The sequence below is a fragment of the Oncorhynchus masou genome, chromosome 32 (genome assembly GCF_036934945.1).
Source record: "Oncorhynchus masou masou isolate Uvic2021 chromosome 32, UVic_Omas_1.1, whole genome shotgun sequence".
NCBI lineage: Eukaryota > Metazoa > Chordata > Actinopteri > Salmoniformes > Salmonidae > Oncorhynchus > Oncorhynchus masou.
This window is the reverse complement of record NC_088243.1, coordinates 63515016-63534760: the sequence shown is the minus strand read 5'-3', so window position 1 is coordinate 63534760 and position 19745 is coordinate 63515016. Positions and strand designations below refer to the sequence as shown.

The 19745-nt window shown below is 43.2% G+C and overlaps 1 protein-coding gene across 2 annotated transcripts in view; it reads right to left on the bottom strand.

The window, feature by feature from the left end:
* Positions 1–19745, bottom strand: part of LOC135526449 (complexin-1-like) — a 63583-nt gene that overhangs the window by 7124 nt on the left and 36714 nt on the right. For both annotated transcript variants that reach the window (XM_064954831.1, XM_064954830.1), the window contains exon 3: positions 12863–13041. In XM_064954831.1, the coding sequence (XP_064810903.1) occupies positions 12863–13041 (179 nt within the window). The remainder of the gene's footprint in view (positions 1–12862; positions 13042–19745) is intronic.

The following is a 19745-nucleotide window of genomic DNA, read 5'->3' as shown; positions in this document are numbered from 1 at the left end:
AGGAAGCTAGAGTGGAAACCATCTCTTTATAGAAACACAAAATTAAACAGAACATAAATGTCCTACTTTCTGTTAAGTGTATAATCGTTAACTATTAATATCAAACAAATCAGGTAAATACATACTTTTTCTAACACACTGGTCATATTTCATATTACAACGTGAATTTGCTAATTGCTCATGATTCTTTCATGGTAGGCCTGCGCTCTTTCATCTTCGAGGCTTAAATAATGAAATAAGCTGACTCACTTGATTTTCCAAGACAATTCCTGACTGCTTTACACAACGGCACAATAGAGACGGCACAAGTTTGCTAGAAGTTACTGAAAGAGCCGTAGCATTTTGCTGATGCCAATAGTGTGGTTGTGCATGTTGGAGAAGATCAACAGAGATGTTACTGCATCTCAGTCACATCTTGAGTGACACATGGAGATGAATTCTTAATCCTGGTGAGATCAGCTAAGTGCCAGTGCCGCAAATAAGACGCTGCGTCTTTAGCCCCTCTCTTTGCATAGCAATTGATTGGCATTAAATAGGAAGTTGGTTATCTCACAGATGGTGATGATTCCACACATTACTCCACACTTACTGACAGTAACATCTACAGATTACATACAGTGAGGAAACCTTTAAGTCTGGTTTAAAGACTGATCACACCTATTGTGTTGGATGTTAAAGGCCCAGTGCAGTCAAAAAACGTGAGTTTACAAAACAATAAGGACACCTGCTCTTTCCATGACATAGACTGACCATGTGAATCCAGGTGAAAGCTATGATCCCTTTTTGATGTCACTTGTTAAATCCACTTCAATCAGTGTAGATGACTGGGAGAAGACTGGTTAAAGAAGGATTTTTAAGCCTTGAGACAATTGAGACATAGATTGTATATGTGCTCCATTAAGAGAGTGTATGGTATGATGACCCTCCTACTTTGTCTGCTGTATTCTTTCTCTCTGTTCTAGTTTTCCTTAATAAGATGTGGGTGGAGCTGGGAGTGTCATCAGTGAAATGGGACACACCTGGGATCGGGTGAGGGTAAGCAACAACACGTCTGCCACGCTGCTCATCAACACTGGGGCCCCTCGGGGGTGTGTGCTTAGTCCCTCCTGTACTCCCTGTTCACCCACAACTGTGTGGCCAAGCACAACTCCAACACCATCAAGTTTGCTGACGACACAACAGTGGTAGACCTGATCACTGACAATGATGAGACAGCCTATAGGGAGGAGGTCAGAAACCTAGCAGCGTGATACTAGGACCACAACCTCTCTCAATGTGAGCAAGACAAAGGAGCTGATCGTGGACTATAGGAAAAGGAGGGCCGTACAAGCCCCCATTAACATCGACAGGCCTGAAGTGGAGCGGGTCGAGAGTTTCAAGTCCCTTGGTGTCCACATCACCAACAAACTATCATGGTCCAAACACACCAAGACAGTTGTGAAGAGGGCGCGACAACGCATTTTCCTCCTCAGGCGACTGAAAAGATTTGGCATGGGTCCCCAGATCCTCAATGTTCTACAGCTGCACCTTCGAGAGCATCCTGACCGGTTGCATTACTGCCTGATATGGCAACTGCTTGGCATCTGACCGTAAGGCGCTACAGAGGGTAGTGCATACAGCCCAGTACATCACTGGGGCCAAGCTTCCTGACATCCAGGACCTATATAATAGGCGGTGTCAGAAGAAGGCCCAAAACATTGTCAAAGACTCCAGTCACCCAAGTCATAGTGTTCTCTCTTCTACCACATGGCAAGTGGTAACGGAGTGCCAAGTCTAGGACCAAAAGGCTCCGTAACAGCTTCTAATCCCAAGCCATAAGACTGCTTAACAACTAAACTAATCAAATGGCCACCCAGATGATTTACATTGAACCCCTGTATATAGACTAATTGTTATGTAAATGTATTTTGTTACCTTATTGATTGATTAGAATTTCTTTACTTTATTTAGTAAATATTTGATTAACTCTAGTTCTTGAACTGCATTGTTGGTTAAGGGCTTGTAAGTAAGCATTTCACGATAAGGTCTACACCTATTGTATTCAGCGCGTGAGAAATAAAATTGGATTTGATTAGTGATAATCACCCCAAAAAATTGTTAGGTTGATATTGAAGGCTAATCTGATGGAGAGTGGTATACCCCCCCCCCCCGCCATCTCCCCATTTTGCTACAATGGCCGCTCCGATAGTTAGCCCTTGTAGTCTTTCCTTTGAACAGCAGAAAGAACTGCTTCTGCTACAGTTAGAGCATGATCGTGTTAAGCATGACAAGGAATTGGAATTTAAACAGGAATTGGAGGGTGCTGATCGTGTCAAGTATGATAAGGAACTGGATTTTAAACAGGAATTGGAGCGCGCTAAAACCAAGCTGCAACAAGAGTGGCTGGAAGTGGTTAAGGAAGGAAAGCACTTGGGAGAGTTTGCTTAGGGAAGGTGACCCTGATTTACCTACGGGTCGCTCCTCTCTCGAAGGTGCCCCGGACACGTTTGAAACTTACTGCTGTTGCCAAAATCTAATTACAAGGAACCTGAGATGTTCTTTTCGTTTGAGCTCGTTGCTGATGCTAGGAGTTGGCCTGATTTTTGATCGCACTTGCAATTTGTTGACTGGTAAAGTGCAGGAAGCATATTCAGCTTTTGATGTAGCCGACATTGTCAGCTATGGTAAGGTTAAAATCACTGTTACAGATTTACTAATTGGCCCTTGAGGCATACCGACAACGATTTAGAACTTTAAAAAGGGTGGATAAACAGATTCATGTTGATTTTACAATTATGCTAGAGCAATTTAAGGACATAATCCCTGATCGAATCGCCACATACATTAACGAAAAGAGTGTCTCTGAAGCTGCAGTTTTGGAGGACGAGTTGGTTTGGACTCACGATGGTGGCTTTGCAGAGCCCCGTATACCGAGTGAGTGGGGTGTTTGGATAGATTTGGGCCTTGCCTACCGAGACAGTGTTCACAGGCAGTGCTTCATTCATCTAGGTCGTTGGAAAACAAATGTCCTTTTCTCAGGGCTAAGGGTAAATGTAGTACTCATGCTAATATTAAACCTAAGCCTACGGCGTTAGCAGCGCCTGTCCGACATCCATTCACTCCTCTCACTCGGTCTCATGCCCAGGTTCATGTGAAAGTCCCAATTGACCCAGATTATTTACATTTCATTCGGGAGGAATTTGTGTCTCTGTTAGGAAGTAACAACCCAGTGCCAATGAAGATCCTGAGGGACACAGGTGCCTCTGGGTTGTTTGTCTGTGTTACCCTTCTCTGCTGAGACTGATTCAGGGAATAGTGTTTTAATTTGGGAAATCGGGTTGAACAAAGTTGTATGACCAAATTGAGCCCGTGAAACAGTTAGGAGATGTCACCCATGGCTATTTCCTCCAGGATGATGTCCTGATGAGAGAATGGGTGCCTCATAGTAGTTTCGTGGGGGAAGCTATTAATCAAGTTGTTGTACCAGTTAGGTTTCGTGAGTTGGTGTTGAAGACTTCCCAGGACAATGCTCCTGGACATCTGGGCATGAGGAAAACCTACAATCGCATACTTAGACATTTCTTTTGGTCTAAGTTAAAGAGGGTTGTTTCTACATTCATCAACCTGTCAATTAACGGGTAAACTAATCAAGCCTTTAAGCCGGTACCGCTGTATCCTATTCCCATAGTCAGCCGGCCTTTTGAGTATCTGATTGTTCACTGTGTTGGCCCTTTACCTCGCTCTAAGAATGGTAGTAGTTACCTGTTCATTGTGATGTGTTAGACCACTAGGTTTCCTGCTGCCTATCGTCTCTGGTCTATCACGATTAAGTTCATGCTAAAAGCTTTGACTCAGTTTATCTCGCTGTTTGGAATCCAAAAGGATATTCAGATGGTATTTTTGGTCAGGTTCTCCAACAGCTCCATATTAAACACAATTTGGTTAGGGCCTATCACACGCAGAGTCAAGGAGCGCCCTTAAGTCTTTGAAAGCTTATTGTACAGAGATGCATAAGGATTGGGAGGAGGGGTTGCCATGATTAGGTTTCACAGGTTTAATTACAAATGACCTAGTGTTTGGACATGGTGTGCACAGACTTCTGGCAGTGCTCTGTGATGACTGGGGGTCACCCAGGCCACCTCAGTCCCTGTTGTGTTATGTGTGTGTGGTTTCCGGCAGTGCCTGTGCACCGCTGGTGGGATGGCTGAAGAGGACTGTCATCTTCACAGGCGAGGATGAAAGGAATATTTTGGGTTTGTGTCTCATTGGAAGGTGACACTTTGCCCCAGTCTGAGGTCCTGGGCGCTCTGGAGCAGGTTTTCATCAAGGATCTCTCTGTACTTTGCTCCGTTCCTCTTTGCCTCGATCCTGACTAGTCTCCCAGTCACTGCCGCTGGAAAACATCGCCACAGCATGATGCCTTCACCACCATGCTTCACCGTAGGGTTTCCTCCAGATGTGACGCTTGGCCGTCATGCCAAATAGATCAATCTTGGTTACATCAGAACAGAGAATATGGTTTCTCATGGTCTCAGACTCCAAGCGGGCTGTCATGTGTCTTTTACTAAGTAGTGACTTCAGTCTGGCCACTCTACCATAAAGGCCTGATTGGTGGAGTGCTGCAGAAATGGTTGTTCTTCTGGAAGGTTCTCCCATCTCCACAGAGGAACTCTAGAGCTCTGTCAGTGACCATCAGATTCTTGGTCAGGGAGGCCAAGGCCCTTCTCCCCCAAGTGGCCAGCTCTAGAAAGAATGGAGGCCACTGTGTTTTTGGGGAACTTCAATGCTGGATAAATGTTTTTGAACCCTTCCCCAGATCTGTGCTTCAACACAGTCCTGTCTCGGAGCTCTACGGACCATTCCTTTGACCTCATGGCCTTGTTTTTTTCTGTCAACTGTGGGAACAACTGCCTTTCCAAATCATGTCCAATCAATTGAATTTACCACAGGTAGACTAAAATCAAGTTGTAAAAACAGCTCAAGGATCAATGGAAACAGGATGCACCCAAGCTCAATGTCCAGTCTCATAGCAAAGGGTCTGAATACTTATGTAAATAAGATATTTCTGTTTATTTTTAATAAACTAGCAAAAATGTCTAAACCTGTTTTCTCTTTGTCATTATGTGGTATTGTGTGTAGATTTGTATTTTATTTAATCCATTTTAGAATAAGGCTTTAATGTAACAATGTGGAACATGTCAAGAGGTCTACATACTTTCCGAATGCACTGTACAGAGTTTGTACAGAGAAACGGGGGTTGTGACGACTCTCCCATTCTGTCGACCGTATTCTTTCTCTCTGCTCTTGTTTTCCCCCCCAGACTTCAAGGAGATGCAGACACACTGTTGTTTTTGTTGTGACATTTTGGGGCTTCTTTGTGTTCATTTGTTTTGGCACCTCTCAACACCCCTCATTATCCCCATCTATGCATGCATCCACTACACACACCACTGTTACTTGTATATAGTTTACTTTGTGTAATAAATATATTTCGGTTATTTATTTATCTCCGTGTTTTCTCTGTCTTTGTTATGGTCTACGAGCCGGTTTGTAACAATGGGCAAGACTAAAGATTTAAGTGCTTTTGAATTGGGTAGGTACTGGACGCACCGGTTTGTGTCAAGAACTGCAATACTGCTGGGTTATTCATGATCAATAGTTTCCCGTGTGTATCAATAATGGTTCACCACCCAAAGGGCATCCAGCAAACTTGACACAACTGTGGGAAGCATTGGAGTCAACATGGGCCAGCATTCCTGTGGAACGCTTTTGACACCTTTGAGTCCGTGCCACGACAAATCGAGGCTGTTCTGGGGGCAAAAGTGGGGGTGCAACTCAATATTAGGAAGGTGTCCTTCATGTTTTGCACATTCAGTGTATATTTTCACACTATGAGGTTGTAATATTACTGTGAAATTGTAAAAATGATAATGCCTGAAATTGATGCCTGTTTTGGTGGGATGGAGTTTTGGCCTGCCTGGTGATAGTGTTTTAACTACTTTGGAGGTATGAAACAAACAGACAATCATATCAGTCCAAAATATCAAATTCCCAGTTTATGCTTCAAAACCAACTTTATAAGAGGTTTAAATATAGGTTATATTTGATCCATGTACATTAAGACATAGTTGGCAGAATAGATGGATGCAGTTACAGTGCCTTGCGAAATTATTCGGCCCCCTTGAACTTTGCGACCTTTTGCCACATTTCAGGCTTCAAACATAACGATATAAAACTGTATTTTTTTGTGAAGAATCAACAACAAGTGGGACACAATCATGAAGTAGAACGACATTTATTGGATATTTCAAACTTTTTTAACAAATCAAAAACTGAAAAATTGGGCGTGCAAAACTATTCAGCCCCCTTAAGTTAATACTTCGTAGCGCAACCTTTTGCTGCGATTAAAGCAGTAAGTCGCTTGGGGTATGTCTCTGTCAGTTTTGCACATCGAGAGACTGAAATTTTTTACCATTCCTCCTTGCAAAACAGCTCGAGCTCAGTGAGGTTGGATGGAGAGCATTTGTGAACAGCAGTTTTCAGTTCTTTCCACAGATTCTCGATTGGATTCAGGTCTGGACTTTGACTTGGCCATTCCAACACCTGGATATGTTTATTTTTGAACCATTCCATTGTAGATTTTGCTTTATGTTTTGGATCATTGTCTTGTTGGAAGACAAATCTCCGTCCCAGTCTCAGGTCTTTTGCAGACTCCATCAGGTTTTCTTCCAGAATGGTCCTGTATTTGGCTCCATCCATCTTCCCATCAATTTTAGCCATCTTCCCTGTCCCTGATGAAGAAAATCAGGCCCAAACCATGATGCTGCCACCACCATGTTTGACAGTGGGGATGGTATGGTCAAGGTGATGAGCTGTGTTGCTTTTACGCCAAACATAACGTTTTGCATTGTTGCCAAAAAGTTCAATTTTGGTTTAATCTGACCAGAGCACCTTCTTCCAGATTTGTGCAATATACGACTGATTGTTGTCCTATGGACAGAGTCTCCCACCTCAGCTGTAGATCTCTGCAGTTCATCCAGATTGATCATGGGCCTCTTGGCTGCATCTCTGATCAGTCTTCTCCTTGTATGAGCTGAAAGTTTAGAGGGACGGCCAGGTCTTGTTAGATTTGCAGTGGTCTGATACTCCTTCCATTTCAATATTATCGCTTGCACAGTGCTCCTTGGGATGTTTAAAGCTTGGGAAATATTTTTGTATCCAAATCCGGCTTTAAACTTCTTCACAACAGTATCTCGGGACCTGCCTGGTGTGTTCCTTGTTCTTCATGATGCTATCACAGTGCAGGTGCATTTATACAGAGACTTGATTACACACAGGTGGATTGTATTTATCATCATTAGTCATTTAGTTCAACATTGGATCATTCAGAGATCCTCACTGAACTTCTGGAGAGAGTTTGCTGCACTGAAAGTAAAGGGGTGGAATAATTTTACACGCCCAATTTTTCAGTTTTTGATTTGTTAAAAAAGTTTGAAATATCCAATAAATGTCGTTCCACTTCATGATTGTGTCCCACTTGTTGTTGATTCTTCACAAAAAAATACAGTTTTATATCTTTATGTTTGAAGCCTGAAATGTGGCAAAAGGTCGCACAGTTCAAGGGGGCCGAATACTTTCGCAAGGCACTGTAAATGCATGATTACTATAATTCACCACAATACATTTCTTGGTAGTCCAAGAAATATTGCTATCAGGTTGTAAATCACCGCTGGCCTGGTACATTGCTTGCTGCCTCCACCCATTTGGCATGCAGGGTAGCCTAGTGGTTAGAGCGTTGGACTAGTAACCGGAAGGTTGCGAGTTCAAACTCCCGAGCTGACAAGGTACAAATCTGTCGTTCTGCCCCTGAACAGGCAGTTTACCCACTGTTCCCAGGCCGTCAATGAAAATAAGAATTTGTTCTTAACCTCTTGAAACTCTGGGGACGCTATTTCATTTTTGGATGAAAAACGTTCCCGTTTTAAACAAGATATTTTGTCACAAAAAGATGCTCGACTATGCATATAATTGATAACTTTGGAAAGAAAACACTCTGACGTTTCCAGAACTGCAAAGATATTCTCTGTGCGTGCCCTAGAACGTGAGCTACAGGCAAAACCAAGATGAAACGGCATCCAGGAAATCAGCAGGATTTTTGAGGCTCCGTTTTCCATTGTCTCCTTATATGGCTGTGAATGCGAGAGGAATGAGCCTGCCCTTTCTGTCGTTTCCCCAAAGTGTCTGCAGCATCGTGACGTATTTGTAGGCATATCATTGGAAGATTGACCATAAGAGACCACATTTACCAGTTGTCCGCCCGGTGTCCTGCGCCGAAATTGGTGCGCAAACCTCAGCTGCAAATATTTTTCCACGGAATTCAGAGAAGAAAGCAGGCTTCCACGAACGATATATCAATGAAGAGATATGTGAAAAAACACCTTGAGGATTGATTCCAAACAACGTTTGCCATGTTTCGGTCGATATTATGGAGTTAATTCGGAAAAAGTTTGACGTTGTTGGTGACTGAATTTTCGGTTTGTTTCGGTAGCCAAATGTGATGTACAAAACGGAGCGATTTCTCCTACACAAAGATTCTTTCAGGAAAAACTGAACATTTGCTATGTAACTGAGAGTCTCCTCATTGAAAACATCAGAAGCTCTTCAAAGGTAAATGATTTTATTTATTTGGTTATCTGGTTTTTGTGAAAATGTTGCGTGCTAAATGCTACTCAAAATGCTAAGCTAGCTTTGCATACTCTTACACAAATTAGTGAATTGCTATGGTTCAAAAGCATATTTTGAAAATCTGAGATGACAGTGTTGTTAAGAAAAGGCTAAGCTTGAGAGCAGGCGCATTATTTTCATTTTATTTGCGATTTTCAGAAATCGTTAACGTTGCGTTATGCTAATGAGCCTGAGGCTTTATTCATGATCCCGGATCCGGGATGGGGAGTATCAAGACTGACTTGCCTGGTTAAATAAAGGTAAAAAAAATGCATTGTTCAGTTTTATTGACTCAATTTTTTAAACAAAAACGGACGACTAAGGCTGGAAATGTCAATACAATCAAACTAGCAAGGGCAATGAACACAAGTCTGTCATAACGTGGCTAATAAGCTAATGCACATGTGTCAAAATTGGTGAATTTAACTTCAATTGCACTGCTTCCATGTGTCCCGTTTACAGCGCGCAGCGGAGGGAAAGTGTACAGACACACCCCACAGTCCGGCTCGGCTCCTAAAATGTTGCAGTCTGTCTTCGTATTTTAAAGCTTGACAATGAATAATCTAAAAACTAAACCTGCAACAAAACACCATGCAAAGGAGAAACACGGAGGCCTATTACAGCAACAATTGATCAGTAGCCTAGGCTGGCCGCACCGGAGCAGTGCACAAAAAGTAATAATCAAATAGGTTATGTCTGGCCTGCAATTTCAATTAGTTTTTTTCAATATGGCCCTTGCGCTGATTGAGTTTGACACCCCTGGGATAGCATATCTATTTATTTAGCAAGCTAAAAACACCAGGCATAACATTGCTTAGCTAGCCTCTGGGATGATGTCATATAATTCTTCAGTTGCTACAGCTAGAGATGCAAGTGTCATGGTTAGCTAGCATGAAATGTGAATCGCTTTACTACTGTAGCTAGCTTGCTATACTGAACTTGAACGATATCCACAGTTAGCATATCTCTTTGTTGTCAATCAAATGTATTTGACATCGATCAAATGGGCAGGCAAGTTCCCATTCAGTTGTCAAAAGGTGGGTTAAGACAAGCATGTCTAGGCAGGCAAGCTGCAGAAGGACGAGCAGTCTACTATTCCCCATCTGTGCAATTTTGACGGTCAACTAGATTTTAAAAAAAAGGTTTGAGGGTTTAAATAATGTTCCCTCCTTTGATTTTAGCCAATCTTGCTCTGGCTAGCATTATTTGTTGATCTTGTTGTTATTGTTGATGTGCATAGGCAACCGAGGGACAGAGAGCCTACCTTTTTCTTGGTTGTTTGATAAATAGGACTCCCGTGGTGTTTATGTATTTGCAGAAATCCATTCAGGTGTATTTTGGCGAATGCGTTGTAATGATCTAAACACACCCTGTTGCTACTGCCTGTAAACACAGTCCAGTTCAAAGTAAGTTATGGGGCGCCAGGTAGCCTAGTGGCTAGATCGAATCCCCAACAAGCTAAAAATATGTCGTTCTGCCCCTGAACAAGGCAGTTAACCCACTGTTCCTAGGCCATCATTGAAAATAAGAATTTGTTCTTAACTGACTTGCCTGGTTAAACAAATGGCCAGTGTACCAATTGGATTATTTTTTTTATTTTTTATTTTATTTAACCTTTATTTAACCATGTAGGCAAGTTGAGAACAAGTTCTCATTTACAATTGCGCCCTGGCAGTCAATAATACAGTATAAACAAGTCTATATACGATGTGAGCAAATGAGGTGAGATAAGGGAGGTAAAGGCAAAAAAAGGCCATGATGGCAAAGTAAATACAATATAGCAAGTAAAACACTGGAATGGTAGATTTGCAATGGAAGAATGTGCAAAGTAGAAATAAAAATAATGGGGTGCAAAGGAGCAAAATGAATTAATTAATTAAATACAGTAGGGAAAGAGGTAGTTGTTTGGGCTAAAATATAGGTGGGCTATGAACAGGTGCAGTAATCTGTGAGCTGCTCTGACAGTTGGTGCTTAAAGCTAGTGAGGGAGATAAGTGTTTCCAGTTTCAGAGATTTTTGTAGTTCGTTCCAGTCATTGGCAGCAGAGAACTGGAAGGAGAGGCGGCCAAAGAAAGAATTGGTTTTGGGGGTGACTAGAGAGCTATACCTGCTGGAGCGTGTGCTACAGGTGGGAGATGCTATGGTGACCAGTGAGCTGAGATAAGGGGGACTTTACCTTGCAGGGTCTTGTAGATGACATGGAGCCAGTGGGTTTGGCGACGAGTATGAAGCGAGGGCCAGCCAACGAGAGCGTACAGGTCGCAATGGTGGGTAGTATATGGGGCTTTGGTGACAAAACGGATTGCACTGTGATAGACTGCATCCAATTTGTTGAGTAGGGTATTGGAGGCTTTTTTGTAAATGACATCGCCAAAGTCGAGGATTGGTAGGATGGTCAGTTTTACAAGGGTATGTTTGGCAGCATGAGTGAAGGATGCTTTGTTGCGAAATAGGAAGCCAATTCTAGATTTAACTTTGGATTGGAGATATTTGATATGGGTCTGGAAGGAGAGTTTACAGTCTAACCAGACACCTAAGTATTTGTAGTTGTCCACGTATTCTAAGTCAGAGCCGTCCAGAGTAGTGATGTTGGACAGGCGGGCAGGTGCGGGTAGCGATCGGTTGAAGAGCATGCATTTAGTTTTACTTGTATTTAAGAGCAATTGGAGGCCACGGAAGGAGAGTTGTATGGCATTGAAGCTTGCCTGGAGGGTTGTTAACACAGTGTCCAAAGAAGGGCCAGAAGTATACAGAATGGTGTCGTCTGCGTAGAGGTGGATCAGAGACTCACCAGCAGCAAGAGCGACCTCATTGATGTATACAGAGAAGAGAGTCGGTCCAAGAATTGAACCCTGTGGCACCCCCATAGAGACTGCCAGAGGTCCGGACAGCAGACCCTCCGATTTGACACACTGAACTCTATCAGAGAAGTAGTTGGTGAACCAGGCGAGGCAATCATTTGAGAAACCAAGGCTGTCGAGTCTGCCGATGAGGATGTGGTGATTGACAGAATCGAAAGCCTTGGCCAGATCAATGAACACGGCTGCACAGTAATGTTTCTTATCGATGGCGGTTAAGATATCGTTTAGGACCTTGAGCGTGGCTGAGGTGCACCCATGACCAGCTCTGAAACCAGATTGCATAGCAGAGAAGGTATGGTGAGATTCGAAATGGTCGGTAATCTGTTTGTTGACTTGGCTTTCGAAGACCTTAGAAAGGCATGGTAGGATAGATATAGGTCTAGGTTTTTGCATATAGGTCTACTGTAGCTCTGATTGGCTATGGCGCATCGGTCCATGTAGACTCCTGGACAAGACCGATGGTTTTATTAACTGTCTTAGCGCATGGCTGCTTTCCCACTCTATATTGCTAGATAATTTTAACATTAAATACATTTTGAAATACATGAAAATGACCATGAGTGCTTGCTTGTCATATTCTTCCTGGGGGTCTATATGAACAGATTTGAATAAGATTTCAAATTGCTAAAATGCTGTCAGTTCCACTTGAATAGACCAATAAAGAGTTCCAAACCTCTGCCAATAACAGCTAGTTTTCAGTTTTCCCCTCCCCACTCAGACCACTCCCAGACAGTCCTAGATAAAATCTTGCTTGAGAAATTAGTCTTTGCTAAGAAGACATTTAGTCAGTCTCCACAGTCTTCGGTTTCCAACACTTGCTGAAGCTTCACTTTGTCATTTCTGTCTCTCTCCAAAGCAAGGGCTCTCATGACTCACTCAAGCTCACGGCTAATTCTCCAACTCTAAAGCATGTTTCTCTGAGGTTATATCAAGACACTCTTTTCTTGCCAGGCTCAAAAGACACCGCTACTGAACCAAGCTACCAGATTTTCAACATTGGATGACATGGAAATAATTATCAAATAGGAATTTAACAAGCATAGTGCATTGTTTGTTTATGCACAGACAGACAGACAGACATACACATAAACACACACACACACACACACACACACACACACACACACACACACACACACACACACACACACACACACACACACACACACACACACACACACAGTGATAATGTATGCATGAGTTTTGCTTCGGGAGGCAATCACATTTGAGTATGAAACTTGCAATGGGATTGAATATATTTAAATAAGATTCATAATTTAACAGGATTACATTTTTACCTTATCCCTGATGCCCTGTCGGACGTTTTCTCTCTCCGATTCCATTTTTGCATATTTTGCCTTCCTCTCCTCCTCCTGTTGCCGAAGTGCCTCTTGTCTTTCCTCCTCCTTTTTCTCTGCATCAGGATCCTTCTCAGCCTCTTCCCCACCCAGCATTTTCCCCATGTCTTTGGTAGCTCCTTTAGAGGTGAACGAAAGGGGGGGAAGACATGTCAGTCATGGGTCTGTTATGAGGGAACCCACAGTACAGTATTGAAAACAGAGGAAACAACAACTCCGAACGTGAACCCATTTAAAGACCCTCTAAATGATTTCCTTTTGATGGGCTTTGCGTTGGACTCTTCGACCATGGCTATCTCTGTCAGAGGCTGAGCTACACACAAATGTTCCAACTGGACAGTGGGTCAAGACTTGAGAACAAAGGTCTTTTTTTATGGCTTGGAGTTCTGTGGCAGGATTTGAAGATAGCTGATAATAAGCAGATAATAGGACATCCTCTCATTGATCTCTACCCCTGGCCGGGCTTGTTAGATATGCTAGAAAAAAGAGCACAGAGAAGTCTTATTCAATGAGGTCTTATTCAATGACATCTGGATTTTATTACGGAATATACCGTAGCCCTGGAGTGCGTCACCGGATCACTTCTATTCCGAAGTGAAAAGAGGCTGGACAGACTCGCCAAAAGCCCAGTGAATAGGCATTACCTCAGAGACCAATTGCTCATGCATACTCTGCATTGACCAAGCAGATGGACATTTACATACTGTATGTTGACATTTTGGACTATTGGGAAGGAAAAGAGAACATGAAGACAAAAACACAGGCAGTTATTATAAATGGAGAAGAGGGGAGTTGATTAACATCTAATGCTTTATTCTGTGCAGACATTTGGCTGAAGTGGTGACAGGTCATATAGATCACATCTGGGACGTGAGCATGTTTTCCTTCCCAACTTTTTGGAAAGTGTTCCTCTCGTCATAATTAAGCGGTTTGCTTAACCTGCTAACCTGACACTATGCCAGCGGCTCTGAGCATTATGACAAACAAATCACACTAGGACAGTCAGATCACTTACACTATAAAATTAAACAAATCCACTTTGCTACATTTTTGATGTCCCTGAAAAGGATGCTTGTGTATTTTCCTAAAATCAAGACCACACATTTCAGCAAAATACACTCACGAATAATAGATTAAAGAATGTCTACATAACTTTAAAAGATGTAAAAGTCGAATACTCCATTTTGAGTGAGAGTCAGATTGCAGAGGGCTGCTCCAATGTGTATTCTCCTCACATGGAGGTCTGACACGGAGCGTGTCGAGGCATGAGACATTGTGTATTCAGTACGGAAACTTCACATACTCTCCTCCAACGGCTGGACCCATGCCTGTGCTCTCGCTCTCTCTCTCTCACGGCCGCCCATGGATACCCAGACACCCTCACACACCACACCGCTCATGCCCCAACTTGCTGGAAATGTATTTTAATGAGAACTGGGCCTCCCTGATGACAGAGGAAGATGCAGTGGAGATGGCTCCACCACACCCCATCCTTCACGAACCTTTCCCGGTCCAAAAGGCTTACTCTTTCAGCATTAGTCCCGCTGTCTTGATCCAATCTGTGTAAAGTTCCGACAAGCCAGGCTGCACCCAGCTCTCCAGAGGAGGAAGAGAACACACGGCCATCTGGTTTCAACCCGAAATGTATGAGATTGCCTGCCATGACCTTCGGGGTCGCTGGCTACTCTCCACCATGCATTCTGATGCTGGCAAGCAGGAGTTAGGCAAGACTATAGCACCTCGTCCTGAGAAGAGAGCGTTCATTCATAAACACACTGTCAAATTTGGTGTTTCATTAGCGAGTTAGCATAGCAAACAAACGACTTGGACTAGGTTTTGTCGACATCTCACAAAGGGTCATTTGAGGTCTCCTCGTTGCTTCACACGTCAGTCTCAACAGTTTCATTCAACAGTGGATGTCGTATAACGTGCCACTCAGCACCAATTCTGATGATACGTTACACGTAGGGGTGAAGTAGTGGTGAATTAAATTAAATGGAGTTTCTCTCCTTTGCATTGGAGACCACATAGATTTGTAATGAAAAATGATCTGTTCAAAACTGCACAATCCCCCCCCCCCACCTATAATATTGTAACCCTTAGATGCTTCCATTTCCAATTGTGGTCCACTGTATTCATTGTATAATGAGTGGGGTGTGATGTTACATTGTGTCTTTAAATGTAAGCCATTTGGAAGCAAGCTGAATACAAATCTAAATCTGAATGAGGCCATAAAACGATTGACCTTTCTACAAAAACCCTTGTAATGTAATACATTCACGGCTGAAGAACACAGTTACTTTTAGAGAACTGATGAAAAGGCAAGGCTGTGATGAGCTGTATTGATGATCAGACTCGTTGCAGTGACTTCTACAGAGATCATTCGACAAAGGACAAAAAAACATTGAGGCATCGTGGGGAACAAATATTTCACTCTAACTAATATTTTCACTCAAGGTCAGAATAAAGAATATCCCATCTCAACAATGTATTGAACTTCTCTACAAGGTAAGAGCCCCTGTCACTGATCTCCCTCCAGCGTGTGTGGTACCACAGACGTTTGAGTGAACACTCTCCGCGGTTGCCAGACGCCTGGGAAGATGTTTCCAACTTGCACACACATTTGTTTTGAGATTCTTCATGTACTGTAATGAAAATAACGATATAAATCTACTATTATTATTATTTTTATTATTATCATCAGCTGGAAAATAGAAATCATGCACAGAGTCTTGCTACTTCCAACATGTGGTTCATTGTTACATAGTGACAGACAACTCTATCACACAGTCAAGTTAAATCCTAAATACATTATTTTGTCATGGTTTTACCATCTCTGTGTGTGCAATGTTGTAATTAGAATTGATTTCACACAATATGGCCCTTTCCTGGCCCTTGGCTGTTAATAAGTCAGAAAATCTTCATGGAAACCCTGGCTTCCGACAAAACAACTTCAATAGGTATACTGTATATTCTCAGCCTTGCTTGTCTTGATTTCTGTTGACGATGGCACCTGAACGTTATCGGCTTTTAATTAATACCATTTTCTCTTCGCAACGCTGTTCTGTTCCTCTTCTCCCATCACACCGTACGCTTAATCTCAGCTCCCCAGGCCAATTAACTCATCTGATTGTGACAAAGTTGCAGCGGAACAGCATGAGACAGCCACCCTCCCTTTAGTCATAGGGGTGCCACTCCCTACCAGCTGTGTAGCCTAAGTGCTAATGGAAGCGGTCTGGTTGCTGAGGCCTTTCGGCCGCATTTACTGAGAGGAGTCTGTGTGTGCGGCCAGTTAACAGCCGCTAACGGGCGCCAACTCAACAGAGCTTAAAAGGGTCTCCTCAGTTCAGTCCAGAGGGTCAATTTTTAATGGTGAAAGGAGTGAGTGTGCATCGTACACAATGAGTTGAAATTGAAAGGGATCAGGAGAATCTGAAGTTGTGGATGAGCAAGGTCACGTGTTGGCCTAAAATGTGCCGTGTTACGTAAAGACATGCAGTGGACTTGGTGGAGAGTGTGAGAGTGATTGGAAGAGTGGATGAAATGGCACACTTGACAGGGTGTGTGTGTGTGTGTGAGTGTGCGTGTGTGTGTACGTGTGTGTGTGTGTGTGTGTGCGTGTGTGTGTGAGTACACAGTAGCTGTCTTTTGCTTGTGTGTGTGTGGCGGAGGAGGCTGTTGAGGGGAGGATGGCTCAAAATAATGACCGGAATGGAGCAAATGGAATGGAATAAACACATGGAAACACATGGTTGATGTATATGATACAATTCAACCAATTCCGCTCCAGCCATTATCACAAGCTCGTCCTCTCCAATTAAGGTACCCCCAACCTCCTGTTGTGTGTGGGTGTTTGGAGGTGGCTCCGTGTGGGTGTTACTGGCAGAGAACAAAATGTACCACTCTTGTCAGAATGTGACTATGTATGTGTTTGTGAGTGGGTTGTGTGGGATTCTCCGTTCCTGCCAATGGCACTCCTGTCCATGTACAGTGCTTGGGCGGCAGGGTAGCCTAGTGGTTAGAGCATTGGACTAGTAACTGAAAGGTTGTAAGTTCAAATCCCTAAGCTGACACATTTTGTCACATTACAGCCATATTCTAAAATGTATTAAACCATTTTTCCCATCATCAATCTACACACAATACCCTATAATGACAAAGAGAAAACAGGTTTAAGACATTTTTGCACATTTATAAAAATAAAATATATGGAAATATTACATTTACAAAAGTATTCAGACCCTTTACTCAGTACTTTGCTGAAGCACCTTTGGCAGCGATTACAGCATCGAGTCTTCTTGGGTGTGACGCTACAAGCTTGGCTCACCTGTATTTCGGGAGTTTCTCACATTCTTCTGTGCAGATCCTCTCAAGCTCTGTCAGGTTGAATAGGGAGCACTGCTGCACATGTATTTTCAGATTGGGTTCAAGTCCAGGCTCTGGCTGGGCAACTCAAGGACATTCATAGACTTGTCCCGAAGCCACTCCTGCGTTGTCTTGGCTGTGTGCTTAGGGTCGTTGTCCTGTTGGAAGGTGAACCTTCGCCCCATGTCTGAGGACCTGAGCGCTCTGGAGCAGGTTTTCATTAAGGATCCATCTGTACTTTGCCCCATCCATCCTTTGCCTCGATCCTGACTAGTCTCCCAGCCCCTGCCGCTGAAAAACATCTCCACAGCATGATCCTGCCACCCCCATGATTCACCATAGGGATGGTGCCAGGTTTCCTCCAGATGTGACGCTTGGCATCCAGGCCAAAGAGTTCAATCTTGGTTTCATCAGAACAGAGAATCTTGTTTCTCATGGTCTGAGAGTCTTTAGGTGCCCTTTGGGAAAATACAAGATGGCAGTCATGCCTTTTACTTAGGAGTAGCTTCCGTCTGGCCCCTCTACCCTAAAGGCCTGATTTGTGGAGTGCTGCAGAGATGGTTGTCTTTCTGGAAAGTTCTCCCATCTCCACAGAGGAACTCTGGAGCTCTGTCAGTGTTACCATCGGGTTCTTAGTCACCTGCCTGACCAAGGCCCTTTTCCCCCGATTGCTAATTTGGCAGGGAGGCCAGCTATAGCAAGAATCTTTGTGGTTCCAAACTTCTTCAATTTAAGAATGATGGAGGCCTCTGTGTTCTAGGGACCGCCAATGCTGCAGAAATGTTGTGGTACCCTTCCCCAGATCTGTGCCTCGACACAATGCTGTCTCGGAGCTCTAAGGACAATTCCTTCGACCGCATGGCTTGTTTTTTTCTCTGACATGCACCTTCAACTATGGGACCTTATATAGACAGGTGTGTGCCTTTCCAAATCATGTCCAATCAATCGAATTTACCACAGGTGGACTCCAACTAAGTTGTAGAAACATCTCAGGGACGATCAGTGGAAACAGGATGCGCCTGAGCTCAATTTCGAGTCTCATAGCAAACGGTCTGAATACTTATGTAAATAAGGCATTTCTGTTGAATAAATTTGCTAAATGTTCTAGAAACCTGTTTTTGCTTTGTCATTATGGGATATTGTGTGTAGAATGCTGTGGATTGTTTCAAAATAAAATCAATTTTGGAATAAGGCTGTAACGTAACAAAATGTGGAAAAACTCAAGGGCTCTGAATACTTTCCGATAGCACTGTATATGCACCACTAAGTGTGTATGTCTGTGTGTTTCCTTTATATCTGTGTGTACCTTTACGTCTGTGTGTTCCTTTACGTCTGTGTGTTCCTTTACGTCTGTGTGTTCCTTTAAGTCTGTGTGTTCCTTTATGTCTGTGTGTTCCTTTAAGTCTGTGTGTTCCTTTACGTCTGTGTGTTCCTTTACGTCTGTGTGTTCCTTTAAGTCTGTGTGTTCCTTTATGTCTGTGTGTTCCTTTATGTCTGTGTGTTGCTTTATGTCTGTGTGTTCCTTTATGTCTGTGTGTTCCTTTATGTCTGTGTGTTCCTTTAAGTCTGTGTGTTCCTTTAAGTCTGTGTGTTCCTTTATGTCTGTGTGTTCCTTTATGTCTGTGTGTTCCTTTACGTCTGTGTGTTCCTTTACGTCTGTGTGTTCCTTTATGTCTGTGTGTTCCTTTATGTCTGTGTGTTCTTTTGTGTCTGTGTGTTCTTTTGTGTGTGTGTGTGTGTGTGTGTGTGTGTGTGTGTGTGTGTGTGTGTGTGTGTGTGTGTGTGTGTGTGTGTGTGTGTGTGTGTGTGTGTGTGTGTGTGTGTGTGTGTGTGTGTGTGTGTGTGTGTGTATGCCTGTGAGTGTGCGTGTGTGTGTGTGCCTGTGCGTGTGTAAGAAGGTTGCTGTCCTTTCTGAAGGACTGCGAGGGCGGTGACGGCGGCCCCTGCCGAGCCCAGACACAGGTGGCGTTTGCGGGGAGCAGCGGGACCAGCTCAAGGACTGTGTGTTCCTTCTCCTCCATCTGTCACCCTTCACATGACCCTCGATCTAGCCCGACATTAACTATATATATATCTTCATTAATAATTAGTAACTTCATTTTTGTTTTGTTTTGAGATGCTTTATTCACTGTAATGAAAAGAACTGTATAAATCTATTATTATTAAATCTATTATTTGAACAGTAGGAATCCTGCAGAGAGTCTTGCTACTTCCAAAATGTGGTTCATTGTTACATAGTGATAGACAGCACTATGACAGTAAGGATCTTCCATAGAACGTCATGCTTTGGGTGCAGCAATACTGTGCTGTTCCTTCAAGCTACCTCTCAAGAAGGGTCAGGTGGTAGGATATTGTGAAAGCAACGGTCTTTGCATAGCTCGACACATAGCAGGCACCAACCTAAAGCACACAGCAGTTTGTTCAAACAGCCAAGAAATAGCTTGGTTGGTTAAATAAA